The 15,640-nt window shown below is 39.9% G+C and overlaps 1 protein-coding gene across 2 annotated transcripts in view; it reads right to left on the bottom strand.

Moving 5' to 3' along the window:
* The window catches only part of SS18 (SS18 subunit of BAF chromatin remodeling complex), a 99,506-nt gene extending 92,415 nt beyond the window's left edge, over positions 1-7,091 (bottom strand). For both annotated transcript variants that reach the window (XM_044666509.1, XM_044666515.1), the window contains exon 1: positions 7,012-7,091. In XM_044666509.1, the coding sequence (XP_044522444.1) occupies positions 7,012-7,080 (69 nt within the window). In that variant the 5' untranslated portion in view covers positions 7,081-7,091. The remainder of the gene's footprint in view (positions 1-7,011) is intronic.
* Positions 7,092-15,640: the final 8,549 nt, after the last annotated feature.

Raw genomic sequence — 15,640 nt, 5'->3', positions numbered from 1 at the left:
AAAACAGTTGAACACAAAATTCAATACTATATCATCTCACGTAAGTTACAACTATTCAAAGCATTCCTGGTTTTAAAACATTTTAAAACATGATTTACTTTTAAACATAAAAAGTTATATTCAACTTCATGATTTAATTACTGCTGGAAGCCAGCCAGCAGCTCCAGGGGTCTGGAAAGGTGTACGGTTTAAGTGAGAAAGAACAAAGCAGAAACTGGGAACCGTCAGTCTAACAAGTTAGCTCATGACTGTTCCAATATCCCCCAAGCTTATACTTTATTCTATACATTTTTTCCAAGAGCATTTTTTTCTACAAAGTACATTTTAAATCAAAGATGTATAGAACTCAAAGTTATAAGAATTGCATTACAGTTGGCATATAACACAAATTTTTTCTCATGTGCTTGGACGAGACAGTGCTCAAGGTTAAAGAATGAGCCTTACTTTATCTAAAGCAGTGGTTCCCAAACTTTTTTGGCCTACCACCCCCTTTCTAGAAAAAATATTACTTAGCACACCCTGGAAATTAATTTTTTTTTATTTTAATAGCAATTAATACGAAAGAAATGCACCTGTGGCCATCACTGCTCCCCCCTAGATCGCTGCAGCACCCACCAGGGGGCAGTGGCGCCCACTTTGGGAATCACTGGTCTAAAGTTTTATTTTAGTAAAAGCTTCCCATACTTCAAAAGGTATGTTAAATGAGCCTTTAAGATTGTAGGGTACAGCTTGGCGTGGGACCTGCCATGCAACGTCCTTGAGATGTTTGGAGCAGAAAGAAAAAGATACAAGCAGCTATTTTCTGCTGAGGGAAAGGACTATTAACTCATTAAATACTATAGGGTACTTAGGGGCTTTCTATAGGACTTGAAGCTATCCTAAAAATCTAGATAATAATACTTTCAATAATAAAAAGTGTTGATCAGAAGGGAATCACAGAGAGGGGTCAGACTAGGTAAATTTTCAGGCCACAAGAATCAGCACAGGGCTTTGCCATCTGTATTGATCTTGATGGGACCCTGATAAAGACCCTATCTCTCTGAGTGGCTCCAGGCAAGTTACTAATGATATATTGCTATGAGAATAAGTGGAAATTTACAGGTATGTTAAAAGGTATTGATTTCTTAAAGAGTATCAAAATTACTATTATGAGAGGCAGCTTGTCTATATAAATAGATTGCTAGGGATGGGAATAAGAAATACTTAGGATGGAACTCTATTTACTACCTGTAGGACTACTATGGATGGCCCTGTCCCTTAAAACTCTCCTATCCTTATTTTCCTCCTCAAGAGTTAGTACCTGCCTCAGGGGATTCTTGTGAGTCTCAAACAAGATACTTGTTCACTAAAGCACTTTGTGAATTTTATAACATTAAATAAATCATTAACTGTGACATTTTATTCTCATTTATATTTCTTACTAGGAGAAAAAATATAAATTGTCATTATCATAGTAAATGCAATATAGTAAGTATAGTAAATATATAGAGGAAGTCAGGCAAAGTGGTAAATGAGGACTTGAAGTGTGACCTCAGTCAATCATTGGGCAACTCCATAAGATTTATCTACTCAATCAAAGGTGGATTGCCAAGGGTTACTGAAAATAGTATTAGAATTTTCCCCAATAATTCAGTTCCAATCACTATTTTGACCAAAAAATTCAAATTCTCCATTACTTACTAAATAAAAGTCCAAATTCCTTATCTGGCATTTGAAGTTCTCTATAATATAGATATCACTTAAGGCTTTCCATCCTTAGTTCTCACTATTCCTCTTCAGATAATCACTAAATCCAAAACAAACTTTCCCAACAATTTTATCCCACCTCTCCACAGCACACAATACTTATGCCCAAAATACTGTTTCCAACAAACTACATCTATGAAATCCTGCCCTATCAAGGTTCAAAGTTCAACTAAAAAACTGCCTATCCTGATCAACTTAGCTCATCACTCAATTTTCTCTTATTCTTTTAACACACTGAACACTTTCCCATATCCTTATCATGCTCTAAAATTTAAGTACATGTCTTAAGAAATGAAAGAAAAAAACATTTAAGTGCCTTTGTACAAGCACTGGAGATATAAATACAAAATCACAGACCATCCCTGTTCTCAAGATCATGTAAAAACAAGACATAGGAGGTTCCAGTTTCAAGTCCAATTGAAAAACCCTGTGGTTCTTAAGTGTGCAGGAACAAAGGAGTCAGCACTATGTCTTTTTTAACGCAATTTCCACTAATATTTTTTTCTGATGCTGAACCATTTGCTGAAGCCAAAGCCACTGGGGTTGAGAACTTTTTTTTCTGGGTTTTCAGTAGCTTATAATTGTTGAGGAGGTTGCCATAGAAACAATTACCAGGTCTCAACTCCACAGATGTCAGATTTCCAGGATAATGGAATCCGAGATGGAAACATTCACTCTTGAGCTTACCTGTCCAACAGTATTTTATTGATCAGTGTTGGTAGTGAGGGAAAGGTCCCTACCTTCTCAGGGATTATTCCTCCCCTCAATGATAGCCTGGGGGTTAGGTTGGTGGTCTTGGGGCACTGCTATTTCCAGGACTCTTAAATTCAGAGTCTAGAGCAGGGGTCAGCAGGGCATGACTCTGGAGCCATATCTGGCTCTTTTGAGGGCCAGATATGGTTCTTTCTGCAGGAGCCATAAAGTCAATTTTTTTTTCAGGTGCTGTTACAGGAACGCACACTGTGAGTACTGTACAGCTCTCACGAAATTACATTTTAAAAAATGTGGCATTTATGGCTCTCACGGCCAAAAAGGTTGCCAACCCCCAGGCTTAGAGCAATCTCCATCAAAGTCTGAAGGGAGGTGATAGTGTATGAGGTTAGTGGAATGACTAGTTTGACTTGCCCAGCACATACTGCTTCAGGTCTCTCCTTTAGTATGCCTTGCTCCTTCAGCTAGGCTTCCATAGCTATAGGTGGCAGTTGATCAGCAGCATAGCTAGCCCAATCACCACACAGTAGCTGTTTCCTTGCCAGATGACCACAGGAACTAGGCTCAAAGCAAGACCATTAATAACAGGTATCACTTATATTGTGTTTTTAAAATTTGCAAATATCTCACTTGATACTCAAAACAACCCTGGGTAGTATGTGCTATTATCTCAATTTTTACAGAAGAGGAAACTGAGGCAGACGAAGGTTACATGGCTTGTCAGGGTCACATAGCTGGTGTCTAAAGTTCAATTTGAATTCAGGCTTTTCTGATTTTCTGATCAGTGCTTTATCAACTGCCCCAACTTGCTGCCTAATTGCTCCCATTGACAGCAACTGGTCATTATTGGTGGCAGTGTCAAAAATGAGCCACTTCTCCACAAGAAAACTACTCCCCTCAAAAATGGGTGTTGGGCAAGACAAGAAGCAGAGCTGGTGATGAGCTCACTCTACTCTGCATCTGCTGCTCCAGCTGGCTTCAAACTCCACAGAAGATGCCCTTCCCAAGTTAAGTTCATCACCTCTAATCTCATCATCACATTAACTCTAGCCTTAATGGCCTCTACCTCCCTCTGCCTCCTCTCTAATACTGGAGGCTGAAGGAGAACCAAACTTCTCCCAAAGCCTTCCTTTATAGAGAGCAGAAACTGAACTTTCTCACTCCATTCTGCATTTTCAACTGTTCCTAATTTTAACTCCATGGAACAAGTCTGCCCTAGCACTGGGAAATCCTGGTCTCCTCTTACCCTATTTTCTTACTTCCTTTTGAGTATTGTCTCTCCCCTACCCACCTACCCCTGCCCTAGACTGTAAGCTCCTTGAGGACAGGGGCTGTTTTTCTTTTTATTACTTGTATCTCCAGTGCTTAGCACTATACCTGGCACATAGTAGGCATTTAATGTTTATTAGAATGAACTGACTGAGGAGCAATTCCATTTCCTAAGATCTTGGGATACTGTCCTAAGATACTGTCATAGTTGGTACTAAAACTGAAGGTTGGCCCCTTTTCCACAGGGACGGTTGCTTTCAATGATGATGTCTATGGGAGTTAGGAGGGTGTTCTGGGTAACACTACTGTTCCTGGGGCTCTTGGGTTCAGGGTCCTGGGTTGACCTCATGACAGCCTGATAGAAGCGTAGTCAAGATAGTAGCAAAGGTTTAACATTTAGCTCTATTAGACTGTAGCTCATTGCCAACAGAAGGCTGCTCAATACATGTTAAAGAATTGGTATTAAGGTTTTAAGAAACCTCATGGAATAATCTAAAATAATCTAAAGCTTTAAAAAAAAAGGCATACCTATATAATCTCTTGAAGATGTAGCTGTTATTTTTAAAGATTCTAATGACAGAGACTGAGAACACCTTGGTGATCCTCTCTAGAAGCTAACAACCTTCATCGTATTATTTTTATTGAATGGTGGAAGTAAATCTGAAGTATAGATCTATAATTTATGGACTTAGCTGCCTAGTGAAACTGAAAGGTTAAGTGACTTTCCCCAAAGTTACTTATTTGTCACTATTATTTGTCAGAGGCAGGTCTTGAATCCAATTTAGTGCTTCTATCACCAAGAATAGGCCTTTAAGAAATAAGCACCGGGCAGCTGGGTAGCTCAGTGGATTGAGAGTCAGGCCTAGAGACAGGAGGTCCTAGGTTCAAGTCCCACCTCCAACACTTCCCAGCTGTGTGACCCTGGGCAAGTCACTTGACCCCCATTGCCCACCCTTACCATTCTTCCACCTAGGAGCCAATACACAGAAGTTAAGGGTTTAAAAAATTAAAAAAAAAAAAAAGAAAAGAAAGAAAGAAGCACAGCTACCTTATTTTACTATTTGTAATATAAAAGTTTAAATTTTATAGTCAATAGAAATAAAGTCTACTATCATTTCTCAAGGCTCAATTACTCCATTTACATAATACAAAATCTTCATAACCATGGTCAAGCTAATTTCCCACAGCTTCAGTTATCTCCAAGCTCTGTCTTTCCTACCTGGGTGAATATGATTAAGGCAATTTATCTTTCAGTATCTCAGATACTTCATCTTAAAAACTAAAATGTTGAACAAGTGAGTACTCTAAGCTCTATGATCCAATGAACATGTTTTTTTTAAATGAAGTGAAGGTGGTTGAACTAGATAAGCTTTCTAAAATTCCTTCTAGGTTTGTACTAAAATCCTACCTTTTACAAGAAGTTTTTTCTGATTTCCCCTTAATTCTAGTGCCTTCCTTCTATGATTATTTCCGCCTTATCCTGTAGGTGATTTGTAGATATAGTTGTTTGTTTGCATGTTGTCTCTCCCAACAGACTGTGAACTCCTTGAATGCAAGGACTCTTTTTACCTCTTTTGGCAGTTTTCTATTTAGCCCAATCCCTGGCTTCGTAATAAGTGTTTAATAATCTGATCAACTCAAAATCCTATGAATCTTGAGGGGCAGAAGAGTAGAAGAGGAAAAGATAGTAACAAGAGGAAAAGGAAGATCCTGAGGAAGAGTTAAACTAGTTCTAGTATCATGTTAAGAAAAATCACTATGTCTTAACATTTACTGGCTGTGTGACCTTCATCTTAACTTCTCTAAGACCCAGTTTACTAAACTATTGGTAAAAATAAAAATAGAGCCTACAGGGTTTTTATGAGAACCAAGAAATACATATTAAAACCCATGTAAATGTGTTTAGAAAGTACTTTAGAAATTTAGCTCATTTTTTTTTGTTTTTTTTAAAGAGATGAGGAACCTTAAGTCCCAAAAAATGAAATTATCTGACCTAGATCACAAAGAAAGTAAATGGCCAAGGCAGAATTCACATCCAGATTCTCCCATTCCAAATACTTACTCTTTATACTTAAAGTCTTAGAGGCTGGAAATCCCCCTAATGTTACAAAATAAAAAATTACATCATCAAAACACAGTCCCGACATTAAGTTCAGAAAGCAAACACCCAGACAAACCTTAAAGCTATCTGAGAACATTAATTTGACATAAAAAAAAGGGGAAAAAAGACAGTTAACAGCAATATTAACATTATTTATTGGGAGATCAATTCTGCCCTGGTGTTGTGATACAGGGATATCTCGAGATGCCTTTTTTTCAAAGTTAAATTTTTTTTTAATTAAAAAACCCCAAATGTCTGACAAGCAACAAAAATCGCTTAACAACTAAGTTTTTAAAAGTTCCAAAACTCCAATTCCCTCAAACTGAAAATGCTGGGACTGCCAGAGCTGCTCTCTTCGAGGCCAGTTAAAGGCGAATGGACAATAGGAAGGGGAACCTTAGTGTCCCCGACTGTACCGCATCCCACCGCAGGCAAAAATCATCCCACCGCAGGCAAAGATCGGAGTCCAGTGGGAGAGGAGGGAAGAGGATGGAGATTAAAATCATCCCAAGGGCTTTCTCGCTTTCTCTCCACCCATTACCACCCAGCCCCCATCTCGGTCCCTCCCCCGCCTCGCAACCCTCCCAGACGCCTCCCCTCTTCCAGTCATCCCGGGGACTCCGGGACCCCGGGGCGGAGAGCGCCAAGGGGAGGCGAGCGCCGCGCAGCCGCTCCCCGCCCCCACCCGTGCGCCCGCTCCGCACAGAGCCTGCGCGGCGAGGAGGGGGCGGGGCGTCACAAAAGTAACTCCAGAAGCGACATGTGGGGGGCGCGAAGGCCACGAACTCCCGAGAGACTTGTCCGCGTCCGTCCCCCTCTTTACCCCTCCTCCTCGAGTTTTCCTAGAGCTCGGGGGAGCGCATGCCCGCCGCTCCCCCCAATCCTCCCAATGGTTCTCTCAAACCAGCCGCCGCCCCATCCCCAGAGAAATCAGGCGGTGCTTTACGGAGCTTTTGTGCTTGTGGGAAAAGTGAGCGCGAGGAAAGTCCGTCGGAGAAACCGGCGTTGTCTCCCCACTCCAGCACTCACTAGGCCACAGCCCGTGGCACCGCTTCTCCCCCACGCGCGCGCACATACAGACAGAATCGCTTCCCAGTCAGGCCCGCCCCCGCAGGGGGGGAAGGGTGCTCTTCATTCCCTTCCCCCACATAAACACAGTCCAGCTCCCCCAAGCTCTGCTTCACCTTCTGAATTGCCGCAGGGGTGATCTCTCCCTTGCCCCGCTGCCTCGGAGCTGCGAACGCCACCGACATATCGGACTCTCGCTTCCGTCCCCGAGATCCAGCAAGTCCCGGGCGCTCCGGGATGAACAGCAAACTGGGGTAGAGAAGCCTGCCTCTCGGGTAGAACCACCGCGAGACACGGAGAGGGGGGAACCGCGTAGAGGCGGGCGCGCGGCCGGAAAGTGCTGCCCACCAAGAGACCTCTCTTTAGACAATCCCCGACCCAGGCCAAATCCCTAGTTGGAGCTAGGGCAGCGATTCGTAATCTCGTCGTCATTGAGAATGATCCGAAGTTCCTTAGTTCTCCAGCGCTTCCCCCCTCACACCTTGTCATAATGGTACAGTCCCGCTGTTGCCCTCCCTACGCTCCAGCGATTCAGGAAATGGTCGGGCCTCCTGCTTCCAGCCGGAGGGGAAGGGGGGGGGGGAGGTCGCTGCTGCCAGAGTCACAGGAAATGCGAGAGGCCGAAACGGACCCGCCCCTTCCACCGGGCGCTACTCTCTTTCTAGTCCTCTGGAGCATCCCTTGAGTTGTCTTCTTCTGAAGGGATGAGAACTCATTCCTCTTCTTCACCAGTTCCCCCACTCCCCACCCCCGTTTGGAAGTAGTGTCCCAGGCTCACTACTCTACCGGGCAGGACGGAGAAAAGCACCAGGGGCGGGCGAGCGCGCGATGGGAGTTTCTACAAACTCCAAGAGCATCTGCTAAACCGAGAGAAGGGAGAAAAGATGGGGAAGAGATGAAAGCGGATTAACTGTCCGAAGTAAATAGAGAAACTTAGAAAATGTGTCCCGACCTCAGAGCTCTTTCTGTTGGACTGTATTTCTTCTACATGGACACACACAAAGCTGGACCTGGGGAGGGAGCAGGGAGTCTCACAGGCAGAGAAAACACAAGCATACAATGGCCCCAAGCAGCAGGAGACATTTCTCCAAGAACCACTGCAATAGCTCGATGCTCTAGCTTTTTGGAAGAGAAACCTGGAACCTTTCCTAGTTTAGACCTTCATGTTTCAAATAAGGTCACACGACACTGGCTCCTCTTAAAGTCCAAATCACTTAATCGGAAGAGGAAAGTTAGTTCCGAACTTCTCTGGAAATGGCTGGACAGGGTTGAATTTAGCGGTTTATCTCTTCGGAAAATCCTAGCCTAACCAGCAAATCATTTTCTTCGGTTGTATGCAGGAACCTGCAAGACTTTGTCTGACAAAGGGAAAAAAGGGGGAGAAAACATTAACATTTGGAGGACCACTTTTACAGATGGAATGCCCTTTTCTATAAATGTTCACTTACAACTCAAATCTATGTAATATTATCCCAAGATCATTCATAAATCTTGCATCTTATCTGTATATATATCTTGTATATACATAGTTGTTTGCATGTTGACTTTCCCATTAGAATGTAAGCTCCTTCCAGATCCTTTATTTGCCTTTTTCTGTAACCCCAGTTGTGACTGCCACATGAGTCCTTAATAGCTGCTAGTTGACTGATAAACGTTTAACTTCTTGATTGTTAACCCTTAAAACATTAAGTTCAAATTTCTATAGTGCTTTAAGGTTTATGATGCACTTATAGCACCTGATGACAAAATTATGTTCTAATTTAAAATATATGGTAACTGGTACTCAATAATGATTAAATGACTTTCCCAAAGACACACGATTAATAAATCATTGTTCCAGGACTCCTAACTTGAAAACAAAGGGTTTTCCACAGTATTACTGACCTTCCTTAGAACCTGAACCAGAATTGCTGGAAAGGAACATCACAAAGAGAGGCAATTACTCTTGAAATACAAATCTAGCATTGACGAATTTCTGAACACAATTCTCAGTGATATCTCTCCAACTGAAACGTTTGGGACCCATTTTCCTGAAAAATGCTAAGTTCCCTGAGAGTTCTTTTGCAAAGGGAAGTTCTTGAGTATTAGCAACTTTGGGGTTGTCTCTCTAGCAAATCAGCCTCTTAGCATTTAAGTGCCTGCTGTATCCTAAGCTAATCATCAAAACAACAGGTAGTAGAACCAGATCAAGAGTTTGAAGATTCTGACTCTGTCAACCAGTCTGTTAATAGTCCTTGCCAGTTTTGTTTCATCTGCAAATTTGATTAACATGACAAAGATAAAATAGTACAGAGCCAAAAACATATGCCTGGGAAAATACTCAACTTAAGACTTTCACATTGATACTGAACAATTTGCCAACTACTCTTTGAGTCCAATCATACAACCAATTCTAAATTCATCTAATGGTATTATCATGGTTGACATCTTTCCATTCCCTCCACAAGAAAGCATGAGATATTAAGGCTTTGTTAAAAAGAAGGTAAACTCATATTTACAGCATTCCCCTCATCTATCAGTTTAATAATCTTGTCAAAAAAGGAAATTATGTTCTTTTGACATGACCTGTTCTTGGTTCTTTGCAATTACTACTTCCTCCTTTCTAACATGACCAGGACAGCACCTTTACTTTGAATTCTTTCATGAAAGCTGGAGATTCTTTTATACATCTCCTAGACCAGTGATGCTGAATCTTTTAGAGATGGTGTGCTGGACACCCCCTGCCCCTCCCCCTCCCCTGCACACACACACACACACACACACACACGGAAGGGTGGAAGCACTGGCATTGGGCTGCTGGTCAGAGGGGTGGGAGATATGAAAAAATGTTGTCAGGTACTGTGGAGAGGGGGAAAGGAACACTTCCTCCCAAGTCCCTCTGACTTTCTAGTAACAAACTGGTGGGGGGGAGGGGAAGGAGGATGGCCAAGTGTCCACAGAGAGCACTTTGCATGTCATCTTTGACACTCTTGCCATAGGTTTGCCATCACTGTCTTAGACCTAAACAATAGATTGAGATTTCACAGGGAGAACAAGGGAGCATGAGTAAAATGAACAAAAGAGAAAGGATCTGCAAAGCAAACAACCTAAATCAAACCTGATTTGGAAAGACTGGGATGCTAGCAGGTGGATTTCACAATTCAAGTACAGCCCAGAAATTTCCCTCTCCCACCAAGAGCTCAGGTGGATTTTATTCAAACCCTGGGAAGTTTGATCCCAGAGAAAGGGAATGAATCAAGTTTTTCTTGTACTTTCTGGTTCATTATGTCTCCACCCTGGAGCTCCATGAAAACTCCTAAAGTTCGGGTATTATACTTCCTGTCCAGGGTCTCCTCTATAAAGATTATTAACAAAGATCCCAATGAACATAAAATATATCAGATATGAGGGCAGCTGGATGGCTTAGTGGATTGAGAGCCAGGCCTAGAGACAGGAGGTCCTAGGTTCAAATCTGGCTTCAGACACTTCCTAGCTGTGTGACCCTGGGCAAGTCACTTAACCCCCACTGCCTAGCCCTGTAACAAATTAAAAAATTTAATATAGAAGGACATATATAAAAAAGATATTAAGGTTTAGAAATATATATATCAGATATAAGTAATTTATTTCCTTTACCAAAAAGAAATATTTAAAATGCAAAAGTCAATAGTTGCATTAAAAAACATTTATTAAGTACCTACTATGTGCCAGGTATTTGTGCTTAGTGCTGGACTCATACACACACATTTACAGATGTTAAAAAGAAAATTAACTCATCATTGCCATTATAATCTCCTAGGAAGGTAAAGATAACTGAAGGACTTCTAATCAGGTATTTCACATTCACTTCAAATTTATACTTCCAAATTCTTCAGTTCTTTCAGTTGCACAATATTCCTGGTGGTGGTGCTCTTCTCCAAAAAGGTGGTGTGGAAATCACTTCTGGCTGGGCAATAACCTTCTATCTTCTCAAACTCAGGAGGTTATTAATAGGACTAGAAATATGCATTTCACAGAATTACTGTTTGACCTTAACTCAGGAAAATAAACACAAAATAGAAGAAGCAGTCAAGGACTTGTAATCCTTTCTTAGCCTCTCCCAGACAAGTACTTGTTTTTACTACCATGAGCATGAAGTTGCTGATGCTGCCAATGGAAAATTGAAGAATAGATGAGTAGGTAAAGAAACCCACCACCATCCTCACCTCAATGGAAGTTCATAGGAAAGCTAGTTTTAACGGGGTTTCAAAAAAGAGATCAAATAAAAAGAAACAAAAACTTCTTTTTTTTTTTTAAAGGAGGAAGTTATCTCTCCTTGGTCCTTTTAACCCAAACTGATCTATATTGTCTAAATGTTCCACAACACTGGCTTTAGCTACCTCAGTGACCACTGGAATGAACTTTTAAGGGAAGTTTTCTGAAAAATAACTTTCTAGTCCATGTTTGAAAATCTCCAAAAGTATAATTCTTCTCCTTTTTTAATTATAAAAATGTTTTATTTTACCAATTACATGTAATAACAAATTTCCACCTAAATTTTTGGAAATTATATGATCAATTTGTCTCCCTCCCTCCCCCTGCCCAAAGCTGGCAAGCAATTCAATCTGGGTTATATATGTATTAACATGCAAAACATACTTCCATATTGATCCATATTCCATATTGATAATTTTTTAGTCCATATTCCATATTGATCATTTTTGAAGTATAATTCTTCTTACAGCTTGTTGAACTTTGGCAATAAAGTGTCACTACACAAGTCAAACATACTGAGGTTACTGGAAAGGGAACCAAGTGAATTTCTCTCTTTGTTAACACTAGTTTCAAAACTTAAAAGTTTTACATGTAAAAATCAGAAATATTTCATCAAGGAAAGAGTCAAAGATAACATAAGGTATACAGAAGATAAAATAAACATAAGATAACAAAGATAACATCAAGTGTAGGTGATCAGAAGGATAGTGATACCATTAACAAGTAAATAATAAAGAAATTGGGAAGAGGGAATGATTTGAGAAGAAAGATAATAAGTTCTGTGTAAGACACGTTGAGTTTGAGATGTCAATGGGGCCTCCAGTTTGAGATACCCAAAAGACAGATGGTGATTTGAGACTACAACTGAGGAGAGAGGTAAAGGATGGATTGGGACATCATCTTCATTCTGATGATAAATCAACCCATAAGAGATGATGAGATCACCAAATAAGATAATATGGAAAGAAGGGAAGAGGGCCCAGGATAAGACATTGTTAGTGGCCATGCCCTGAAAAAAGATATTAAGAAAGAACTTGGGGGGGGGGGGGGTTAAGGAGGAGTGGTAGGTAGGTGGCTCAGTGGATTAAGAGCCAGGCCTAGAGAAGGGAGGTCCTAGGTTCAAATTTGCCCCCCTCTCTCCCAGGCAAGTCACTTAACCCCTATTGCCTAGCCCCTACTGCTCTTCTCCCTTAGAACCAATACACAATATTGATTCCAAGATGGAAGGTAAGGGTTTAAAAAATAAATTAAAAGGAGCTATCAATACAGTAGGAACAAAAGTAAGAGGGAATAGTGTTTTCAGGGCCTAGAAAAAAATCCAGAAGTGGGCTATGTACAATATCAAAGTCTCTACTCACATTCCAGTAAGAAAGACAACAAGCAAACAAAAACATACAAAGCAAGCTATACACAAAATAAATAGGAAACAATTGGACTAGAGGTACAGAATGAGACATGAAATTTCAGACAAAGACAATGTGTGAATTTACTTTGCATGGTTTTACTTATTTGTAACAAGGCTTTTTATTTTATATTATTTTGTTTATTTTTAATAGAAGATGAGCTCTGGAGGGAGAGGTGGGATATTGGTAATTGAAATGTAAGGGTTAAATTTAATGGTTAGGGGGCAGCTGGGTAGCTCAGTGGATGGAGAGCCAGGCCTAGAGACGGGAGGTCCTAGGTTCAAATCTGGCCTCAGACACTTCCCAGCTGTGTGACCCTGGGCAAGTCACTTGACCCCCATTGCCTACCCTTACCACTCTTCCACCTATAAGTCAATACACAGAAGTTAAGGGTTATAAAAAAAAAAAGTATTAAAAAAAAAAAAAAACAATAAATTTAATGGTTAGACAATAATTTTATGAAATTATGTGGTTGCCAATAATTATACCTTGAGTCAGAAATTTATGTACAAATAGAGAAGAAACAATAAAGAAAAGAAATGTGAGGGGATTAGAAAGGTTATCTATCCTCTTATTCCAGGCAGAGATTTGTAAACTCTCAACCAGGAAGGCTGGTAGTGAGTAACCACTCAGCTTCCTCCAAGATGGAAGCTAGTCTATAGGAAAGGAGTCAGCCTTTCACTCACCCAAAGAAGTAGTCCAAGAATCAGAGTCCAAGTTAAAGCCAAGCTCCCACAATCCAAGCCACAGTCTCCAGTGAAGCTCCCTTGAAGACTCTCTCCAGTCAAGAGACAATCTCTACAAGACTGACTAAAGCCAAAAAGATTCATGGTTTTTATGGTGACTTTTTGTCTCTGCCCCTCTTCACAGGGATCAGTCACAATTTCCAGATTGTCTAGAACCACTTCTCATCTTCTGGAGGGGTGAATACTCATCAAAAGGGTTCAGATTCCTGGCTGATTGAGTTTCTAAAGGTGTAAACTCTAATCATAGGATTCACAAGTTTGGGATTGAGTTAAAAGGGTGGAGCTCTCTAAGTAAGAGACTTGGAGTTCTCTAAGTACCTTGCTAGCTTCTCACCTAGTACTGTGACATTTTCATATTTGTTGATGTTTGACAATTTTATAATAATAACACGACAATTAAAAAGCATATACATTACTTCTATTTCTTTTATATCTCTTTTGCATGTACCCTTTCCTCTTTACTACCATTGATGCCACATCTCTAGACCATAGTAATAGATCTTCCTGCCTCCAAAAGACCCCTCTTCCTTTCTCCATATCCTCACCAAATGAATCTTGTTTCTATATAGATTTGGTCATGTCACTACTCCCCTCAAAAGTCATCAGCAAGTCCCAACTTTCCTATTAAGTACAGTTAAAACTTTTTTTTTATCTTGTATTCAAAGCCTTCCACTCTATTGTTTTCAGCCTATCTTTCTAGTTTTATCTCATATTCTTATTCTACTCTGAGTACTCTATGTTCCCACCAGATTTAAAACCTCTATTTCTAGGCCTTTGTTTACATTTTGTACCCTCTATGTTTGAAATTCCTACCCATACTTTAAAGCTAGGTGGTGCAGTAGAAACACTAGACTGGGAATAAGGGGGGGGGGGGGGAATGAGGAAAACTTCATCAGTTCAAATCCCTTCTTAGAAACTTGCTAGCTATATGATCATGAACAAGTTATTTAACCCTATTTGCCTCCTTTTCCGCATCTATAAACTGAAATAGATATGGAAATGGTAAGCCACTCCAGTATCATTGCCAACAAAACCTCAAATAGGGTCACAAAGAGTCTGACACCACTGAATGACAAAGAAAGCAAAAATACTTTAAAACCCACCACAAATTTTCTCTTTTCAGGGAAGTCCTTGCACCAGACATTGTATCATAAATCTAGAGCTACAAAGGACTTTAAAGAATTCTTTATTTTGAGGATATCAAGGCCCAGAGAGGTTAAATTAATTGACCAAAGTTACCCATTTGTAAACCTGGGATTCCAACTCAAGTTCTTTCATTCCAAATCTTATTCTCCTTCTTTTATATACTATCCCATTCTTTCCTCCTCATTCCTCTATATGTTAGTGCTGTGATTTTTCTCTAATCCATTTCACAGGGGCAGGTATCACGTCTAATTATGTTCCCAAACTCATTCCAATGTGTATTTAGTAGACAATACATTTCATCTTTTATGTGGAATAAATTCTTGATTATTCATAGTAATAGATAGGAACTTAGGTGTATATGATCCAAAGTAATAGAAAATTTCCAAATGATTAATATTTTATTTTAGAAATTTAAATTGTGAGTTGCTCTATTAGACCATGAACTCCTTGAAAGCAGGGATTATCTTGTGGCTCTTTTTGTTTCTGTGGCATTTAACACAATATGTGGTATATAGTAGGCACTTAGATGCATATTGACTGACTGACTATTCCATACAAATTAATAATTACATCACTATTTATTCTTCAAGGCAATTCTCTAACCAACCAACCAATGAACATTCATTGTTAAGCACTTACTAAGTACCAGACATTATGCTAAATGCTGGAGATACAAAGAAAAAACAAAAATAGTCTCTGTCCTCAGGGAGTTCACAATCTAATGACTAAAACAACAAGTATATAAATGTATACATGTATATGTATATAATGGATAAACATGGGCATAAATAAATATGTACAAGATACATATGAAGTAGATAGAAAGTAGCCTTAGAGAAGAAGTATCTAGCAACCACAGAAGATCAGGAAAGAAGAGTTCACCCTTAAGGAAACCAAAGATTCTAAATGATAGAAGCAAGAATTCTAGTCATGTATCACAGGCAATATAAAGTCTATGTTAAGGCACAGCAAGTAAATCAATCTGACTGAAATGCAGAGTGTATCAGGGGTGGGCTAGAGCCAATTCAAGCAAACTCTTGAGATCTGATTATTAAATTTGGAATTTGAGCATTTGTGCCTCAAAAATCAATAAATGTTGTAAATCCAGACTTGATCTATTGTTTTGTTGAGTGTGCAGACTTAAGAAAGTAATGTTTAAAAATGTGAATTATGCAAATTAAACAATGCCTTTTGTTCCTTTGTTTGGTTTTTTTGTT

This window comes from Gracilinanus agilis, chromosome 1 (genome assembly GCF_016433145.1).
Source record: "Gracilinanus agilis isolate LMUSP501 chromosome 1, AgileGrace, whole genome shotgun sequence".
NCBI classification, from domain to species: domain Eukaryota; kingdom Metazoa; phylum Chordata; class Mammalia; order Didelphimorphia; family Didelphidae; genus Gracilinanus; species Gracilinanus agilis.
This window is presented reverse-complemented; position numbering and strand designations above follow the sequence as displayed.